Genomic DNA, 17,391 nt, shown 5'->3' with positions numbered 1-17,391 from the left:
TTTTCTTGAAATAGCTTTCTTTTGTGTGATTATAAATATAAGGCATACCCATTTCTAAAATAAACCATAAATCGCCCGAGCCGGTTTGGCTCAGTGGATAGAGCGTCGGCCTGTGGACTGAAGGGTCCCGGGTGTGATTCCGGTCAAGAGCACCTGGGTGTGAGCTCGATCCCCAGTGTGGGGCGTGCAGGAGGCGGCCAGTCAACGATTCTCTCTCATCCTTGATATTTTTATCTTTCTCTCCCTCTCCCTTCCTCTCTGAAATCAATAAAAATATTTTTTTTAAATAAATAAAAATAAAATACATAAACCATAAACCCACCACACTAAGAGTTGCTTTATTTTTCACAAAATTAGGACTTCATGTATCGACAATTTTGTGTTTGTTCTTTCGACTCTCAACATCTACCTAACGGTAAGCACTTCCCCGCGTTAGTAAAATTCCTTTAAACACTTAATGCCCCATGGAAGCACCGTATTTGACTTGTTGGTCGTTGAGGCATGTCAACTGTTACACCTGAGGGGGCGGTGAGCACCTTGAATACAGGAGTTTGGCAGCCAGAACGACTGGGCTACAGGGCTCCGTTCGTTAAGGCTGAGAACATAGCCAGACTGCTTTGCAGAGCGGTGCTGAATTTATGTTCCTGTCAGCATTACATGACAATGTCTACTTCTCCCCGGCTGACTCTGTGTTTTAACTTTTTTTTTAAATAATAACAGTCATGTGTCTGATGATCACTGCTGACGCATTGGCATGGAGCCTTCAAATGCACCAGAGGGAGGGCCAAGGCTGTGGGGACTGTTTTTTAACAACCACCTCATTCCTCAAAAGGATGTAAGGGGCGCCCTAGCTGGTTTGGCTCAGTGGATAGAGCGTCGGCCTGCGGACTGAAGGGCCCCAAGTTCGAGACCCAGTCAGGGCACATGCCCGGGTCAATCCCCAGTAGGGGGTGTGCAGCAAGCAGCTGATCAATGATTCTCTCTCATCACTGATGTCTCTCTCTCTCTCCCCCCCCCTCTCCCTGAAATCAATAAAAATATATTTTTAAAAAAACTTTAAAATTTTTTTAAAAAGGATGTAAGGGGTTCCAGTTGTCAGTGTGCCAACCTCAGTCTACATGACAGGTGTCTGAATGTGAACAAATGAAATGTTTGCAAATTAAAATGCATTTTAATGAATTCCCTTGTAAATCTTGTTGTCAAATGAATAATCATGTTCTGATTATCTCTAGTAATGCATCTTTTCATATGTCAGTTTTGCTTAAGCCTGCAGTGGTTTTCAACCTTCCCAATGCTGCGACCCTTTAATACACTTCCTCATGTTGTGGTGACCCCCAACCATAAAATTATTTTCATTGCTACTTCATAACTGTCATTTTGCTACTGTTATGAATCGTAATGTAAATATCTGATATGCAGGATATATTTTCATTGTTCGCGACCCACAGGTTGAGAACCGCTAGCTTAAGGGATCTTAAGGATCTATAAAAGGAAGAGAAACTTAGGGAGATGTCACTAGCTTAGAAATAAAGATCTTAACAGAGTCTCTGCCCAGCCAGTACTGTTGCATCTGGACACCTGGCTGGAAATAAGGGAGCTATCTCAGAAGGCATCCTGGTAGCCCTGGCCAGTTTGGCTCAGTGGATAGAGCGTCAGCCTGCAGACTGAAGGCTCCTGGGTTCGATTCCGGTCAAGGGCACGTACCTCGGTTGCAGGCTCTTGGCCCTGGTCAGGGGCATGTGGGAGGCAACCCATCAATGTGTCTCTTCCACATCAGTGTTTCTCTCTGTCTCTCCCTCTCCCTTCCACTCTCCCTAAAAATCAATCAATGGGGAAAAATATCCTCAAGTGAGGATTAAAGAAAGAAAAAGAAGGCATCCTGTAGCTGGTATCCATGTGCCTGGATCTCTTAGTAATTGGACCCTATGGCTGTGTGTGCTAACTCGAACGCAGTATCCCTCCAGCCTCCCCGCAGGGCCGTAAAGGCACAGGTATCTCTGAAGAGATGCCCAGGTGCTCAAACTCCAGGCCACAGACAGCCCCAGACCAACCCCACACAGAACTCATGCAGAATGTGAGGGGAGCAGCCCAGGGGACCACTGGCCCCGGAAGCAGGCGCCGTCGGACAGACAGTCTTGGCCACCAGAGCTAAGGCGTGACAGACACTGCAGAACCGACACAGTCACGCCGATGGATCACGGTCCCCAAAAGCTCCAGTCCCCGGAGGCACACGGCTCAGTGGCCCGTGGATGCGGGTGCGCCCTGCCAGTGTGCAGACAGGTTACACGTGACTTAATAAAAATCACCTTGGACGGGTAATGACAATATTCCGACGGCTGGTTATAGATTCTGAAGCCGGCCCAGACAGGAAGACATGTGTACGGTATGCTTAAGATGAAAGCAGGGCAAACACGTGTTCCGAACTTCCCTATTGACAAGAGAGAAAGGGAGAGCCAGAAGGTTACCAAAAGCATCTAGAAACACAAGGAACATTTAGGATACCTCCTATCTCCAGCCACCTAAAATTTCGCTATGAACCAGACAATACTTTTAACCAGAAAAACCAGATCAACTCAAAACTTAGGTGTTTAGCAGGTATGTCCTGGCTACAGTATTTTTTTGTAATATATTTTTATTGATTTCAGAGAGGAAGGGAAGGGGAGAGAGAGAGAGAGAAACTCAATGATGAAAGAGAATCATTGATTAGCTGCCTCCTGCACGCCCCCTACTGGGGATGGAGCCCACAACCCTGGCATGTGCCCTTGACCGGAATTGAACCTGGGACACTTCAGTCCGCAGGCTGATGCTCTATCCACTGCCGCCTACAGTATTTTTAAGGTATATGTGGAATATCCTGATTTCTCGCATGCATAAATAAGCTCATTTACATAAGCCTGAAAGAGTATTTCATTTTCAAGGACATTTATTGAGTTCCCACAGTGTGGCAGAGTTATATACAGGGCAGGGGAAAAAGTAGGTTTACAGCTTTTGGTATGCAAAATAACACAGTAATTAATAAATAATCATACAAGAATAGACTCTGTTTCATGTACTATCAACTACTTCTGTCCCACCCTGCACACCACAAAAGTTTTAAGAAGTATTGGCACACTGCATGTAGCCACAAACACAATACTTAACCCCTCCAAACCCCTCTCAAAGTCAGGCATCACTGATATTAAATTGTTTGATTGTGCCCTAGCTGGCTTGGCTCAGTGGATAGACTGTTGGCCTGTGGACTGAAGGGCCCCAGGTTCAATTCCGGTCAAAAACACATGCATGGGTTGTGGGCTCGATTCCCAGTAGGGGGTGTGCAGGAGGCAGCCAATCAATGATTCTCTCTCATCATTGATGTTTCTCTCTCTCTCTCCCTCTCCCTTCCTCTCTGAAATCAATAAAAATATATTTTTTAAAAATTGCCCTAGCCAGTTTGGCTCAGTGGATAGAGCGTCAGCCTGGGGACTGAAGGGTCCTGGGTTCAATTCCAGTCAAGGGCACATGCCCAGGTTTCGGATTCAATCCCTAGTAGGTGGATGAGCAAGAGGCAGTCAATCAATGATTCTCTCTCATCATTGATGTTTCTATCTCTCCCTCTCCCTTCCTCTCTGAAATCAATAAAGATATTTTTTTAAAATTGCCTCGTTGTTCAATGTACATTTCTGAAAACTGCTCAAAAGCATTTTCAAGGTAAGATTAAGGGGTGGGGGGGAAGGAGTCATTCCACAAAACAGCTTTTTGGTGAGCTCGGAATGTCTTGGTGCTGTGACAACCAAAATAGCATCTCTCTTTAAAAACAATCCCCATTGTTTCAGAAAAGGAAAGTGAATTTCAAGATCAAGTTTCTTACCTACAATGTTTCCTGGCACAAAAACAATCATGCTCATCATAATCGATCCGACCCAGTACAGCCCAATGTTTCTATAACTTTCCCTGCAACGAAAAGACCTTGGCTTAGCATGCCATCTGCCGAAGACGAGCCAGTGTTACCTTTATCCTCACTAACAAAGTACCTGGATGGAAACCCCAGACACAGGGAACCCTGGTGCTCACCCTCCATTTCCTCGTGTGACAAACCACAGAATCCTCTCTGTACCTTTTTGTTATTTCATTTTGGGTTTGTTTGTTTTTGGGGTTTTTTGCTAATCCTCACCCGAGGATATTTTTCCATTGATTTTTAGAGAGAGTGGAAGGGAAGAGGAGAGACAGAGAGAAACATTGATGTGAGAGAGACACATCGATTGGTTGCCTCCTGCACACACCCCCACCAGGGCCCGGGGCCAGGGAACCTGCAACCAAGGTACGTGCCCTTGACTGGAATCGAACCCGGGACCCTTCAGTCCGAGGGCCGACACTCTATCCACTGAGCCAAACCGGCCAGGGCTCTGTCCTTTGGAATAGGAACTACACTGCGACCCTAACCTGTAGACCACAACACCCTCGTCACTGCGAAAGGCGGCCTGTGTTTCACTCTTAGGTACGAAACGGAAAAGGCGGCTCAAAAAAGGATGGAAAGTGGACCCACTTCCCAAACCATTGGAAGTACGAGTAATGGGTGTGAAGTGGACTTTCCCTGGTGTCACAGAATTTTGGCCAAAGCCCTTAAAGGTAAAGATAGTAAGTGATATATAGCCCAGCCGGTGTAGCTCAGTGGTTGAGCGTCGACCCAGGAACCAGGAGGTGACCAGTTCGATTCTGGTCAGAGCACATGCCTGGGTTTCGGGCTTGATCCCCAGTGGGGGGCGTGCAGGAGGCAGCCCATCGATGATGCTCCCCTCTCATGGATATTTCTACCTCTCTATCCCTCACCCTTCCTCTTTCTCTAAAAATCAATTAAAAATATATATTTTAAAAAAGTGATATATACCCCTAATCTTCTTAATAGGCGATGTTGACAAACAGATCTTTCAACCGATATCCCCATAACCCACTCCATAAGGGGCTCCAAGACACTCCAAAGGGGAGTCTTAGCCGGGAACAGAGGGGTTCCCTTCTGAACTGTGTGCTTCCTGCCCCGCCCCCACCCCCAAGCCAGACCCAGAGATCCCTCCAGGCAGGTCTGTTCAGTGACTGGGCCTGTCAATAGGACAGGCAAGAGCCCTCTCCCCCTGTGGGCGCTAACAGAGCTGCAGAAACTCTGGCCCACTTCTGACAGCGTCCACGCAGAGCACGGGCAGCCTCAGAAATACGGGACGTGTTCCCTAGAGCTTGGGAAGGGGAGGCTGGTGCCTAGAAAAGTCCAAAAATTAGCTGGAGCTGTCCTTGAGTTCACGATTGGGGGGTGGGGGTGCACGCACAAGCAGGGCATGCATTTGGTCCAGCTGAACTTCAGCCTTGTACAGAATGCGTGTCCCTAGCCATTGTGGCTGAGTGGATAGACCATCGGCCTGCGGACCGAAGGGTCCCAGGTTCGATTCCCGTCAAGGGCACATGCCCAGGTTGTAGGCTCCTCCCCGGCCTGGGTCCTGGCCGGGGCTCGTGCAGGAGGCAACCAATCAATGTGTTTCTCTCACATCGATATTTCTCTGTCTTTCCCTCTCTCTTCCACTCTCTCTAAAAATCAACGGGAAAATATCCTTGGGTGATTAAAAAAAAGAGAGAGAGAGAGAAGAATGCATGGCTTTCCCTCACCTGCAGCCACGGGAGGTCTGGGAAGGTGGCTGGACTTGACTGTCCTGGGCTAAGGGACCCCAGCGGAGAGAAGCTGTGGTGCACCCCCGTGGGCAGGGGAGTCACAAACTCACTCACTGCAGGGATCGGTGCAAAGCAGAGCGTCCTGTGCAGGGGTGTCCAGAGAGCCCACGTGTGTGCCCCCAGCAGACCCAGCATATCCTAAAGCAGGGCCAATCCCCAGGAGATTGTGTCATTGAAGACCCTGCCCCTCTTCCTTTAACCCCGTTTACATACCTCAGAGAATCCAGGGCAGGCTGACTGAGAAGGAATGGAAAGACAGGCCCCTACGCCTCAGGCCCACACCTGGACGGGGGAAAGGCAGCTTGAACTGGCGTGAGGCTGAAGCTTTGCGTTAGAATGTGCTGGGCATGCCCAAGCCGGTGTGGCTCAGTGGACAGAGCGTCAGCCTGCGGACTGAAGGGTCCCGGGTTCGATTCCAGTCAAGGGCACATGCCCAGGTTGCAGGCTCGATCCCCAGTAGAGGATGTGCAGGAGGCAGCCGATCAATGATTCTCATCATTGATGTTTCTCTCTCTCCCTCTCCCTTCCTCTCTGAAATCAATTAAAAAAAAATGTGTTGGGCTTAAATTCCTGAAAAACAGTGTTCTCATAAGAGAACAAAATCAATCAGGAAGTTAAGGGCCTGCCCGAGCCATCACCTCGGCAGAGGTAACCCGGAGAGCCGGGTGCAAAGGGCCGGGGAGGGCAGAACGCCGGGTCTGACTCATCTCCAAGGAGCAGCCTTCAGTCCGGGGACACCTGTCTGTCCACTCGCCTCTGTGTTCCCCTCACCTACCCGCGGGTCGGTCGCTAAGGCGGCGGAGACACACACCCTGGCGAAGTGACTTACTCCCATGCGATGGCCGCCACCATCACCAGGTACATCAGGTAATGGGCGGAGCCGTCCCAGTAGCAGACCATGTGCCCATACGCCGTGTTCAGATACGGTTCACCCTGAGGGAAGCATGGAGAGGGGTCCGCTTTACATGGGGCTCAGACACCGCGCAGAACACCAGGCCTGCACCTCGCGTAAAACACAACAGACCTGATGTGTGCAAGTCTGCTCAAGTGAAACGACGCTGCATCTCATAAAGTTACGAAATCGGCAGGAAGGGGAAAGTACAACTTTAGCCCTAGCTGGTTTGGCTCAGTGGCTAGGGCATCGGCCTGTGGACCGAAAGGTCCCGGGTTCGATTCCAGTCAAGGGCCTTTACCTCGGTTGCAAGATCCTCCCCGGCCCAGGCCCTGGTCGGGGCTCATGCAGGAGGCAACCAATAGGTAACTAATCGATGTGTTTCTCTCACATCAATGTTTCTCTGTCTTTTCCTCTCTCTTCCACTTTCCCTAAAAATCAATGGGAAAATATCCTCGAGTGAGGATTAAAAAATAGTAAGTAGCCCTAACCGGTTTGGCTCAGTGGATAGAGCGTCGGCCTGCGGACTGAAGGGTCCCAGGTTCGATTCAGGTCAAGGGCATGTACTTTGGTTGTGGGCACATCCCCAGTAGGGGGTGTGGAGAAGGCAGCTGATCGGTGTTTCTCTCTCATCGATGTTTCTAACTCTCTATCCCTCTCCCTTCCTCTCTGTAAAAAAAAAAAAAAAAAAAAAAAAAAAAAAAAAATCAATAAAATATATTTAAAATAATAATAATAAGTAAATAAATAATAAAAAGCCATATCCTTGGATGGGGATTTTTTTTTAAATGCTTACTGTCGCCCGGCTGGCGTGGCTCAGTGATTAAGCATCGACCTATGAACTTGGTGTATGGGACGATGATTATCTCTCACCGTTGATGTACTCTATACGCGTAAGACTAACTTGGGCTTTCAGATGTAGTGATATTTTAATAATATTACACAAATTCTCAATTCATTTAAAGTTCGTCTTTTCCATTAAATGTAAGTGAAGGAGGCCGGGTGGGTGGGGGGCTGGCCCTGGGGCTTAAGGCTCAGACCGCGAAGCGGGGCCATACCTCTCGCAGGTAGTGCGTCATGAACCCGTCGATGACTCCGTCCTGCTCCAGGCCTATGATGAGGTTCACCACGCTGGTAAAGCCGAACACGGCGTACACTGGGGAGAGAGCAGCGGTGTACACAGAGCAGCCCCGAGGCGATGCCAGGAGCTGGCATCCGCCAGCAACAACGGACCGTTTTAATGTTTTCCAGAAGGTCCCGTGGACGCTGTCCACACGGGCCAACAGGACATCCCTCCGGCACACGCAGCGGGATCTCCGCCCGTGTCGTGGGTCTGACATCGCTGCCCACGTGCGCTCACCGAGGGGACACACGCCAGGGGGTAAGAATGACAAACTCAGCCCCTAACTCTGTCGCCTCCCCGACTCCCTACCAGCGGATGCCCAGGGCCACACCGGCACCCAGCTGGACAAACCCTGTAACCAGTGGCCACAGCGTAGAGATGACCGCCAGGTTTAAAGTAATGACTTAGAAGAGTTAATTACCGAACAGGCCAACTCCCCACGTGTCTAGCGCAGTGGTCGGCAAACCGCGGCTCGCGAGGCACATGCGGCTCTTTGGCCCCTTGAGTGCGGCTCTTCCGCAAAATACCGACTTCTGCGCATGGGCCACGAAGTTTCAATTGCACTGTACGTGCGCACCCGCACGTGGTATTTTGTGGAAGAGCCACACTCAAGGGGACAAAGAGTCGCATGTCCCTCGCAAGCCGCGGTTTGCCGACCACGGGTCTAGCGTGTCTGCCCGACACCGCACTGGAGATCTAGAGATGGACAGTGGCTGATGTGCAAGGGACAATGGTTTTAAGAGGACAGGGCAGTGCCCTGGCATGGCTCAGTGGTTGAGCGTCGACCTATGAACCAGGAGGTCACGGTTTGATTCCCGATCAGGGCACATGCCCGGGTTGCGGGCTCGATCCCCAGTGTGGGGTGTGCAGGAGGCAGCCGATTAATGATTCTCTCCCATCATTGATGTTTCTATCTCTCTCTCTCCCTCTCCCTTCCTCTCTGAAATCAATAAAAAATATATATATATATATATATATATTTTTTTTTTTTTTTTTAAAGGCACACCCTGGGGAGCTGCTGGCCCAGGAGCAGGGAGACCCATGGGACAGCCCTGAGTCCCACCCACAGCCTGAAGCAGAGCCACCCAACCAACCTGCAGACCCACGGACAAGGAAAAGAAACATTTATAGCCACAGCAAGGAAACAACCTAAATGTCGGGCAACAAAGGACTGGACCATGTGTGTGTTTATATTATATACTGTATAAAATGGGTATTCTTGCCCCAACTGGTTTGACTCAGTGGATAGAACGTCGGCCTGCGAACCAAAAGGTCCCGGGTTCGATTCCGGTCAAGGGCACTATCTCAGTTGCAGGCTCCTCTCCGGCCCGGGCCCTGGTCAGGGCTTGTGCAGGAGGCAACCAATCGATGTGTTTCTCTCACATCGATATTTCTCTCTGTCTTTTCCTCTCTTCCACTCTCTCTAAAATTCAAGGGAAAAATATCCTCAAGTGAGGATTAAAAAAACAAAACCAACAACAAAAAAAAAAAGCACCTGATATTCTTTGGCCATATAAATGAAGGAAGCCCTAACCGGTTTGGCTCAGTGGATAGAGCGTCGGCCTGCGGACTGAAAGGTCCCAGATTCGATTCCGGTCAAGGGCATGTACTTGGTTGCGGACACATCCCCAGTAGGAGGTGTGCAGAGGCAGCTGATCGATGCCTCTCTCTCATGATGTTTCTAACTCTCTAGCCCTCTCCCTTCCTCTCTGTAAAAATTCAATAAAAAATATTTTTTTTTTTTAAATGAGGGAAATCCTGCCATTTCCAACACCATGGATGGGATCCAGGCGGAAGCACAGCCTCCTCTCCTTTCCCCTAATCTCCATCGCGCTCTGACCTCCAATCGGGACTGGGTACCAGCTGGTTGCTGTGCTTCCCGCTGGGAGAGGGTGGATCACAGCCTGGGGGAGGGGTAGCTTGGAGGAGAGGCCATGCCACCCTGAAATACTCTTCCACTTCCTGCCACTTTACCCACGGGCTCAGCGTATTCACAGCCACGGAGGGACAATGCCGGAGGCCAGGCCGTCCTGCTGAGCTGTTCAGTGGACATAGCAGCTCCCCTGCTGGCGGGGGGGTGGGGGGTAGGAGACAGACGTACCATAGAACAGCGGGTCCCGGGGTGGTTTTCTTTTGACGAGGATTCGAGCCAACAGGGCCACCAGGAGCAGGATGAGGGCAGCAACCCCTACAATTGTCCAGAAGCTGCAAGGACCAGAACAGGGAGGTGGTCACGTAGCAAAATAAACACGCTGGTGCTGGGAATTTCCTGGCTGTTGAATACAGCCGCTCCCAGCCCTGCCTCTGCCAAGTGCTGTGGTGTGAGCGACGTTTCTTTGCGGCTCTGTGGCCCCTCTTGCCCCTGCCCCTGTGAGACTTTGGGGGACCAGAGCCACCAGCTCCTCATTCTCTTTTCAGCCGCCCCCCCGACCCATCCCTGCACAGGGGATGTGTCCCAGCGGCTGCTGCCTCTGCTCCTCCAGCCCCTATCCCCTCAGTGCCAGCGGGAAACCCTGGGACCGCGCCCCAGGAGCCATGTGGAGTCACAGTGATGAACACCTTCCAGAGGACAAGGCCACATGTATAATCAAAGGTACCAGAGGGCCCTGGCCGGTGTGGCTCAGTGGATAGAGCGTCAGCCTGCAGACTGAAGGGTCCCAGGTTCGATTCCCGGTCAGGGCACATGCCCAGGTTGCAGGCTTGGATCCTCAGTAGGGGGCGTGCAGGAGGCGGCCGATTGATGATTCTCTCTCCTCATTGATATTTCCATCTCTCTCTCTCTCTCTCTCCCTTTCTCTCTCTGATATCAATAAAAATATATTTTTTAAAAATAATAAAATAAATAAAAACCAATGGAAAAATAGCCTCAGGTGAGGATTAACAAAAAAATTAACAAATGAAAATAAAAACATATGGAGGAAAAATATATATATTCTGCACCCCCTACGTGCCAGGCACTGCGGATGAACAGGAGAGGCCCTGTCTGCTTGGGGACCCATCTCAATGGACTCTGAGCCCTCCCACCCCGGAGCTCACCAGGGGTCCCACCGAGGCACTCTCCCCCTCACACCTCTGGGACCAGCAGGGTTTCCAGTTCCACAAGAAGCACAGCCGGACCCACTCCAGTGCCTGCCACACCAGAGCCTCAACAGCCCTAGAGGCAGCCAAAAGCACCACTGCTGCCCGGATAGCATGACTCAGTGGTTGAGCGTCGACCTATAAACCAGGAGGTCCCAGGTTCGATTCCCGGTCAGGGCACATGCCCGGGTTGCCGGCTCCATTCCCAGTAGGGAGCGTGCAATAGGCAGCCGATCAATGATCCTCTCCCGTCATTGATGTTTCTGTCTCTCTCTCCCTCTCCCTTCCTCTTTGAAATCAATAAAAAAATTTTTTTAATTGTTTTATTGCTTAAAGTATTACAAAGAGTATTACATATGTCTCCTTTTTTTCCCGCCCTTGACAATCCCCTGGCCTCCCCTACCCCCCAGTGTCTTAGGTCCATTGGTTATGCTTATATGCATGCATACAAGTCCTTCGGTTGATCTCTTACCCTCCCCTCCTGCCCCCCAACCCTTCCCGGCCTTCCCGCTATAGTTTGACAATCTGTTCGAGGCAGCTCTGCCTCTGTATCTATTATTGTTCATAAGTTTATAATTGTCTTTCTTATCCATGAATGAGTGCGATCATGTGGTATTTTTCCTTCATTGACTGGCTTATTTCACTTAGCATAATGCTCTCCAGTTCCATCCATGCTGTTGCAAATGGTAAGAATTCCTTCTTTTTTATAGCAGCGTAGTATTCCATCGTGTAGATGTACCACAGTTTTCTAATCCATTCATCTACTGATGGGCACTTAGGCTGTTTCCAGATCTTAGCTATGGTGAATTTTTTTAAAAATCAAAAACACAAAAGCACCGCTTCTCAGATGAGATCCCTCCAGACCCCTCAACATGCAGACTTTGGATCACCTTCGCCATAAGGCCCTGGGACCCCTGGGAAATACCCTTCTCAGTCACAGGCCCCACAGCCCACGGCCGCCTACTAGGAACTGAGGGACCTCCTGCTGAGGTTCACTCCATGCACCTGCCCTGGGATGTCTGCCAGGCACCATTGGAAAGCGACCCATCCAGCCTGCAGGGGGACAGTTCCCAAGGAGATGGGCCACAGGTGCAGGGAGCCATCTCCCCAGCACACGGGAAGGGAGTGGGCTCTGGGTATCAGCTCTCCCCTAGACTTGCAGAAGCAGAATGCTTCAGGGGCAGAGCATGGGAATATACACATTTTTTCAAGATACCTGGATGAGGGTGATGCTGAAAGTCTGCCTGAGGACCCCTATTAAGGTGTAAAAATTGATGAATGGATGAGGGAGGGAATGAGAGGGACAGGAAGGGAGGAAAGAGATATGGATGAATAGATGGATGGTGGATGGATGATGGAGAATGGGTGGGGGATGGACATATGGATGGATGATGGGTGATGGATGGTGGGTCAATGAAAGGATAGATTATTGATGGATGGATAGATGGATGGATGGTGGATGGATAGATGATGGATGGATGGATGGATGGATGATGGATGGATGAATGGATGGATGGTGGGTGAATGGAAGGATAGATGATGGGTGGATGGATGGATGGTGGACGGATGAAAGGATGATGGATGGATGATGAATGGATGGTGGATAGATGATGGATGGATAAATGGATGGTGGATGGATGGATGGATGGATGGATGATGGATGGATGGTGGATGGATGGAAAGATGACACAATTTATGATAAGAATGAATATGACTATGGTGTCCAGGTAGGAGACTGAAATAGGAACTTCCTAGTGGTGAACATCAGTGGATGCTCCAGGCTCCTCCTGTGGGAATGAGCTGCCGACGGAGGAGAGCGTGGGACCGGAAGCTGGTGTAGATCTGGAATGTGATGCTGAGCTGAAGCATCGTGAAGAGGGCAATGGTTTGGTGCACTACGTAAGCCGACGGGCATATTACTCCCAGCCTGAGGCGGGCGGTGGCCAGGGGATACCCCCATCCCTGCTGCTACCCGAGGACCCAGATGACAGTGGCACCGTCGCACGGCTGGCAGGCTGGCGCCCTTCGGGAGCACGGAGGGCAGTGTACCCTCTAGAGGAGCAAAGATGGAAGAGAAACTGGGGCAGCACACCATCCGTGTCTCCCGGGACAGCCACGTGCAGGGCCTGCGCAGAACAGGGAGAGATGGGCCCACAAGGACTGGGGGGGGGGGGGGGGGGAGGTTGACAAACCCAAGGGTGGAAAAGTTCTTGGTCTTGGGATGGGGGTGGGGGGTGGGCAGAGGCTGCGGACGTCCTTCTGAGAACAGGACACCTACTGAGAGGGGATGTGTATGCGAGTATGAGCAGAGTGTGTATGTGTGTGTGTGTGTGCGTGTGTGTATATGAGTATGTGTGTGTCAGAGACAAAGACAGACAGAGAGCCCATCCCTTTTCTGGCTCCTCAGCCTAATCTGCTTTTTCTGTTTGTCTGGTTTTCGTAAAAGGTCTGGTGGGAAGCCCTAGCTGGTTTGGCTCAGTGGATAGAGTGTCGGCTTGCAGACCAAAGGGTCCCGGGTTCAATTCCGGTCAAGGATTTCGGGCTCGATCCCCAGTAGAGGGCATGCGGGAGGTAGCCAATCAATGATTCTCTCTCATCATTGATGTTTCCATCTCTCTCTCTCCCTCCCCCTTCCTCTCTGAAATCAATAAAAATATATTGTAAAAAAAAAAAAAAAAAAAAAAAAAAAAAGGTCTGCCCTAACCGGTTTGGCTCAGTGGATAGAGCGTCGGCCTGCGGACTGAAGGGTCCCAGGTTCGATTCCGGCCAAGGGCATGCACCTTGGTTGCGGGCACATCCCCAGTAGGGGGTGTGCAGGAGGCAGCTGATGGATGTTTCTCTCTCATCGATGTTTCTAACTCTCTATCCTTCTCCCTTCCTCTCTGTAAAAAATCAGTAAAATATATTTTTTTAAAAAAAGGTCCGGTAGAAGGAATTAGCTTCAGCTAATTCCAACTTATCTGCCTGCCTACTATGCGCAAGGCGCTGTGCCACACAGAACATACGAAGGTGAGCTCTGGCTGGACAGGAAAGTTCTGAGGTGCAATCAAGGGGGGGGTGGCGGGCTTGGAGGAGGGAAAGGTCACATCTGCTTGGAGGGAGTGTCAGGAAAAGGAAGAGGTGGTATTTCACTCCGGGGACTCAAAAAAGCCCAGCTGCGGCTCCAACAGTCAGGGACAGGGAGGAAGGGAGATCAGCATGCACCGTGGAAAAGAGGCAGGACAGTCCTAGCCGGCTTGGCTCAGTGGATAGAGCGTCGGCCTGTGGACTGAAGGGTTCCAGGTTCGATTCCTGTCAAGGGCACATGCCGGGTTGTGGGATCGATCCCCAGGAAGGGGTGTGCAGGAGGAAGCCGATCAATGATTCTCTCATCATTGATGTTTCTATATATCTCTCTCTCCTTCTCCCTTCCTCTCTGAAATTAATAAAATATATTTTTTAAAAAGAGGCAGGACAGCCAAAACCAGTTTGGCTCAGTGGATAGAGCGTTGGCCTGCAGACTGAAGGGTCCCGGGTTCGATTCCGGTCAAGGGCATGTGCCTGGGTTGCGGGCATATCCCCAGTGGGAGATGTGCAGGAGGCAGCTGATCGATGTTTCTCTCTCATCAGTGTTTCTGACTCTCTGTCTCTCTCCCTTCCTCTCTGTAAAAAATCAATAAAATATATTAAAAAAAAAAAAAAAGAGGCAGGACAGTTAAGGGATGCCCAAGGGTCACAGAGCAGTCCAGTGTGGCTGCAGCACTAGCATGAGGGGCTGGGCTGGGCTGGGGGGCAGCGCACTCAGGCAGGGAAGCCCTGAAGGGAGGCTCTGCTGTGGTCCAGTTCAGAGAGGACCAGTCCCAGGGGGAACGGGAAGGAGGGAACAGATGCTAGCCCAGCCCCAGGACTTATGGCGGGGGGAGGAGGGGGAGCAGGCCATGTAAGGCTCAAGAAATCATTTGATCTGGTCCTGCCAAGGCATTAGGGGTGAGTTAATTAAATGTTTGACTAAATATAGCAGGCTAATTTTTTTTAATCCTCACCTGAGGATATTTTTCCATTGATTTCAGAGAGAGTAGGAGAGAGAGGGAAAGAAACATCGATGTGAGAGAAACACATCGATTGGTTGCCTCCTGCCCACACCCCGACCAGGGTCCGGGCCGGGGAGGAGCCTGCAACCCAGGTACATGCCCTTGACTGGAATCGAACCCCGGGGACCCTTTGGTCCGCAGGCTGACGTTCTACCCACTGAGCCAAACCGGCTAAGGCTAGCAGGCTAATTTTTAAGTTGATAACTTCGTATGGCCCATGAATGATGTTACAAATATCCAAATGGCCCTTGGCAGAAAAAAGGTTCCCCACCCTTGGCTTCTGGGGAAGGGGACAGTGGGAAGGAGGGAGTGGAGGAAGAAGAGGGAGGGGTCCGAGGCCACTGGGATTGTAACCTGCAGGCGGATGGGAAGAATGGATGGCACCAATTATTCATAACCGCAGGGCTCAGCAGTGTGCTCAATGATGCCTCTTCTCAGTAAATACCATCACCGTCCTCCCAACGGCTCAGGCCAAAACCTCAGGGTCATCCTCAAATCCTCTCCTCCCCACACAACCCTTCAGTAAGCTAAGCAACTCTCCCTGCAAAACATCCCCGTCACCAGCCACCTCCCTCTCCCTGCACTGCTCCCTTCCCCTACCTGGAAGGCTCTGTCCCCAGATGTTCCCGTGGCCACCTCCTGCCGCTCACGGGTCACCTCCTCCAAGAAGCCTTCCCTGACTACCAGTTCCCTTCCCAGTCACTCTCTCGTGTTGCCCCATTTCATTTGTTGTCTGTCTCCACACACGCCTCCCCAGTCGTTTCTGGCTTGTTCGTAGCTATATCCCCAACACTTACAACAGTGCCAAGTATACAGTAGATGCTCAATAAGTATTTGTTGAATTGCTTTAAGTGCCATTTTAGGAGTGCAGGGTCCCCCAAGAGCTATATTCACAGACATGTGACATTCCCTGGGCAGAGTTGCGTGTTCCAGAAGATGTGCCCCGAGACGGGGTCAGACCAAGGGCAGCCACTGCCCGTGCCTGGGGACGGCTCTGGATGGATGGGTGCCAACTGGGCACGGGAGGCAGCAAGTGGTGGCCCGAGCCACAACAGAGGAGGAAGTCACGGCCCTGTGGGCAGACACTTCTCCGCAGCCTGAAGGTCTGAAGAGGGTTTGCAGCCTATAGTCTGATGCAATTTCCTTAGCACCAACTGCTGTGGGGAACATAACAGGTTACTTCCTCCTCCCTCAAGCAAGGAACATCAGCAGGCACGGAGCCTGGCATCTTTCCCGTCGCCTGCCGGGCAGGCCTGCAGCTGCTGCTGCTGCTGGGTCACTTAGCCAGGGACCTGAGGACCGAGGAGCAGGTCTCTGAACCAAACCCACGTGGGGCCACCTTCGGCCCCACCCATTTCCTTAGCAGCCAGGCACAACCCCCACCCCCCTCCCGGGCTCCCTGCTCCCCATCCCACCCCGGTCTCTGTGGGTCCTGCCAATAGAACGCAAGTGTCCATTGGACAGACCAGAACAGTGAGGCCAGGCCACACCCTCGGTGCCAAAGTCGGGCCCGGAACCCAGGTCTTCGCCCCCGGTTCAGGGCTAGCTCTGCTAGGCATTCTGAACAGTTCCTAAAATTACTAAGACATGAGAAGTATGTGTGTGTCCATACATGGTAACATTCCCGGGAAACGCGCACCGAGCAAGGCAGGCGCGCAGCTAGCACGCTGGGCACTTCGCCTGGTGCCCTCCCGCCTCCACCCCTGCCCTGAGCTCCTCAAGGGCAGGTGCACTGCCTCCCTGACCACTGTCCCCGGGGACCTGGCACGGCGCGGGTCCCCAGCACTTGGCCCAGAATTGCGCCAAATGGCAAGGATGCCAGCCTGAGCCAGGACCCTGGTCGGTATCTCCCGGGCGCCTCCTTTCCCCTCCTCACCCCTCTCCGCCCTCCACTTCCCTGGAGCCCTGGAGGCCAGCGACCCATGACCCCATCTGCAAAGTTGCCGCGCTCCAGCCGCACATCCTCCAGCCCCACCCCCGTGCGCCCACTCACTGGTGCTGGGCCGCCAGGTGGTTGAAGACATAGGTGACCGGGATGGCCGAGAGGGACAGCACGAAGACCCCGGTGGCCGCAGTCGCACTCATCGCCGCCACCCGCCGCTCGCCCTTCACCACATTTCGCGCGGCCGCTCCGCCCCTGCTTCCGGCGGGAGCCCTCCGAGCGCCCAGCGACCTGCCCCGCGATCACAGCGCCCCCTCCGCCCGCCCGCTCCGCTCCGTGCGCAGGGCGGCCGCGCAGACTCAGGTGGCGCCCTCGCGGTCCTCCAGCCCTGGGACCGGGCTCGGACGAGAGCGCCAGGCCCGCCGAGGGGCGGCGACAGCGCCCTGCCCGGGGACAGGTGCCCGCGGGGCACGTGCGCTCTGCGGGGAGGCGCGGCGCCGCCTGGAGTCTGGCGGCTGAGAGGCGCACCAGCCGGGGGCGGAGCCAGAACTGGGGCGGGGCCCGTGCGGGGCGGGCCCACAGAGCATCCACTTGGGGAACCCTCGCCCAGAGTCAGGAAGGGACTGATGACCCCGAAACCTGGGAACCTCTCCAC

General features: G+C 52.2%; 1 protein-coding gene across 4 annotated transcripts in view; it reads right to left on the bottom strand.

Annotated features, from left to right (window-relative positions):
• TM6SF1 (transmembrane 6 superfamily member 1) overlaps positions 1-17,073 on the bottom strand; it is a 28,834-nt gene extending 11,761 nt beyond the window's left edge. For 2 of the 4 annotated variants that reach the window (XR_004967166.1, XM_036306277.1), the window contains exons 1-6: positions 16,848-17,073; positions 9,808-9,911; positions 7,642-7,739; positions 6,521-6,624; positions 3,848-3,930; positions 2,307-2,428 (exon numbers count right to left, since the gene is read on the bottom strand). Coding sequence is in view for 3 of the 4 variants with exons in the window: in XM_036306277.1 (XP_036162170.1) it covers positions 2,307-2,428; positions 3,848-3,930; positions 6,521-6,624; positions 7,642-7,739; positions 9,808-9,911; positions 16,848-16,939 (603 nt within the window). In the remaining variant the exon portion in view is untranslated. Of the gene's footprint in view, positions 1-2,306; positions 2,429-3,847; positions 3,931-6,462; positions 6,485-6,520; positions 6,625-7,641; positions 7,740-9,807; positions 9,912-16,847 lie in introns of those variants that run through there. The other 2 variants (XM_036306278.1, XM_036306279.1) reach the window with 2 other exon arrangements.
• Between the last annotated feature and the right edge of the window lie 318 nt (positions 17,074-17,391).

The sequence above is a fragment of the Myotis myotis genome, unplaced genomic scaffold (assembly GCF_014108235.1).
Source record: "Myotis myotis isolate mMyoMyo1 unplaced genomic scaffold, mMyoMyo1.p scaffold_m19_p_40, whole genome shotgun sequence".
Taxonomy (NCBI): Eukaryota; Metazoa; Chordata; class Mammalia; order Chiroptera; family Vespertilionidae; genus Myotis; species Myotis myotis.
Note: the sequence above shows the minus strand (reverse complement) of the source record. Positions and strands in the feature narration are given on the sequence as shown.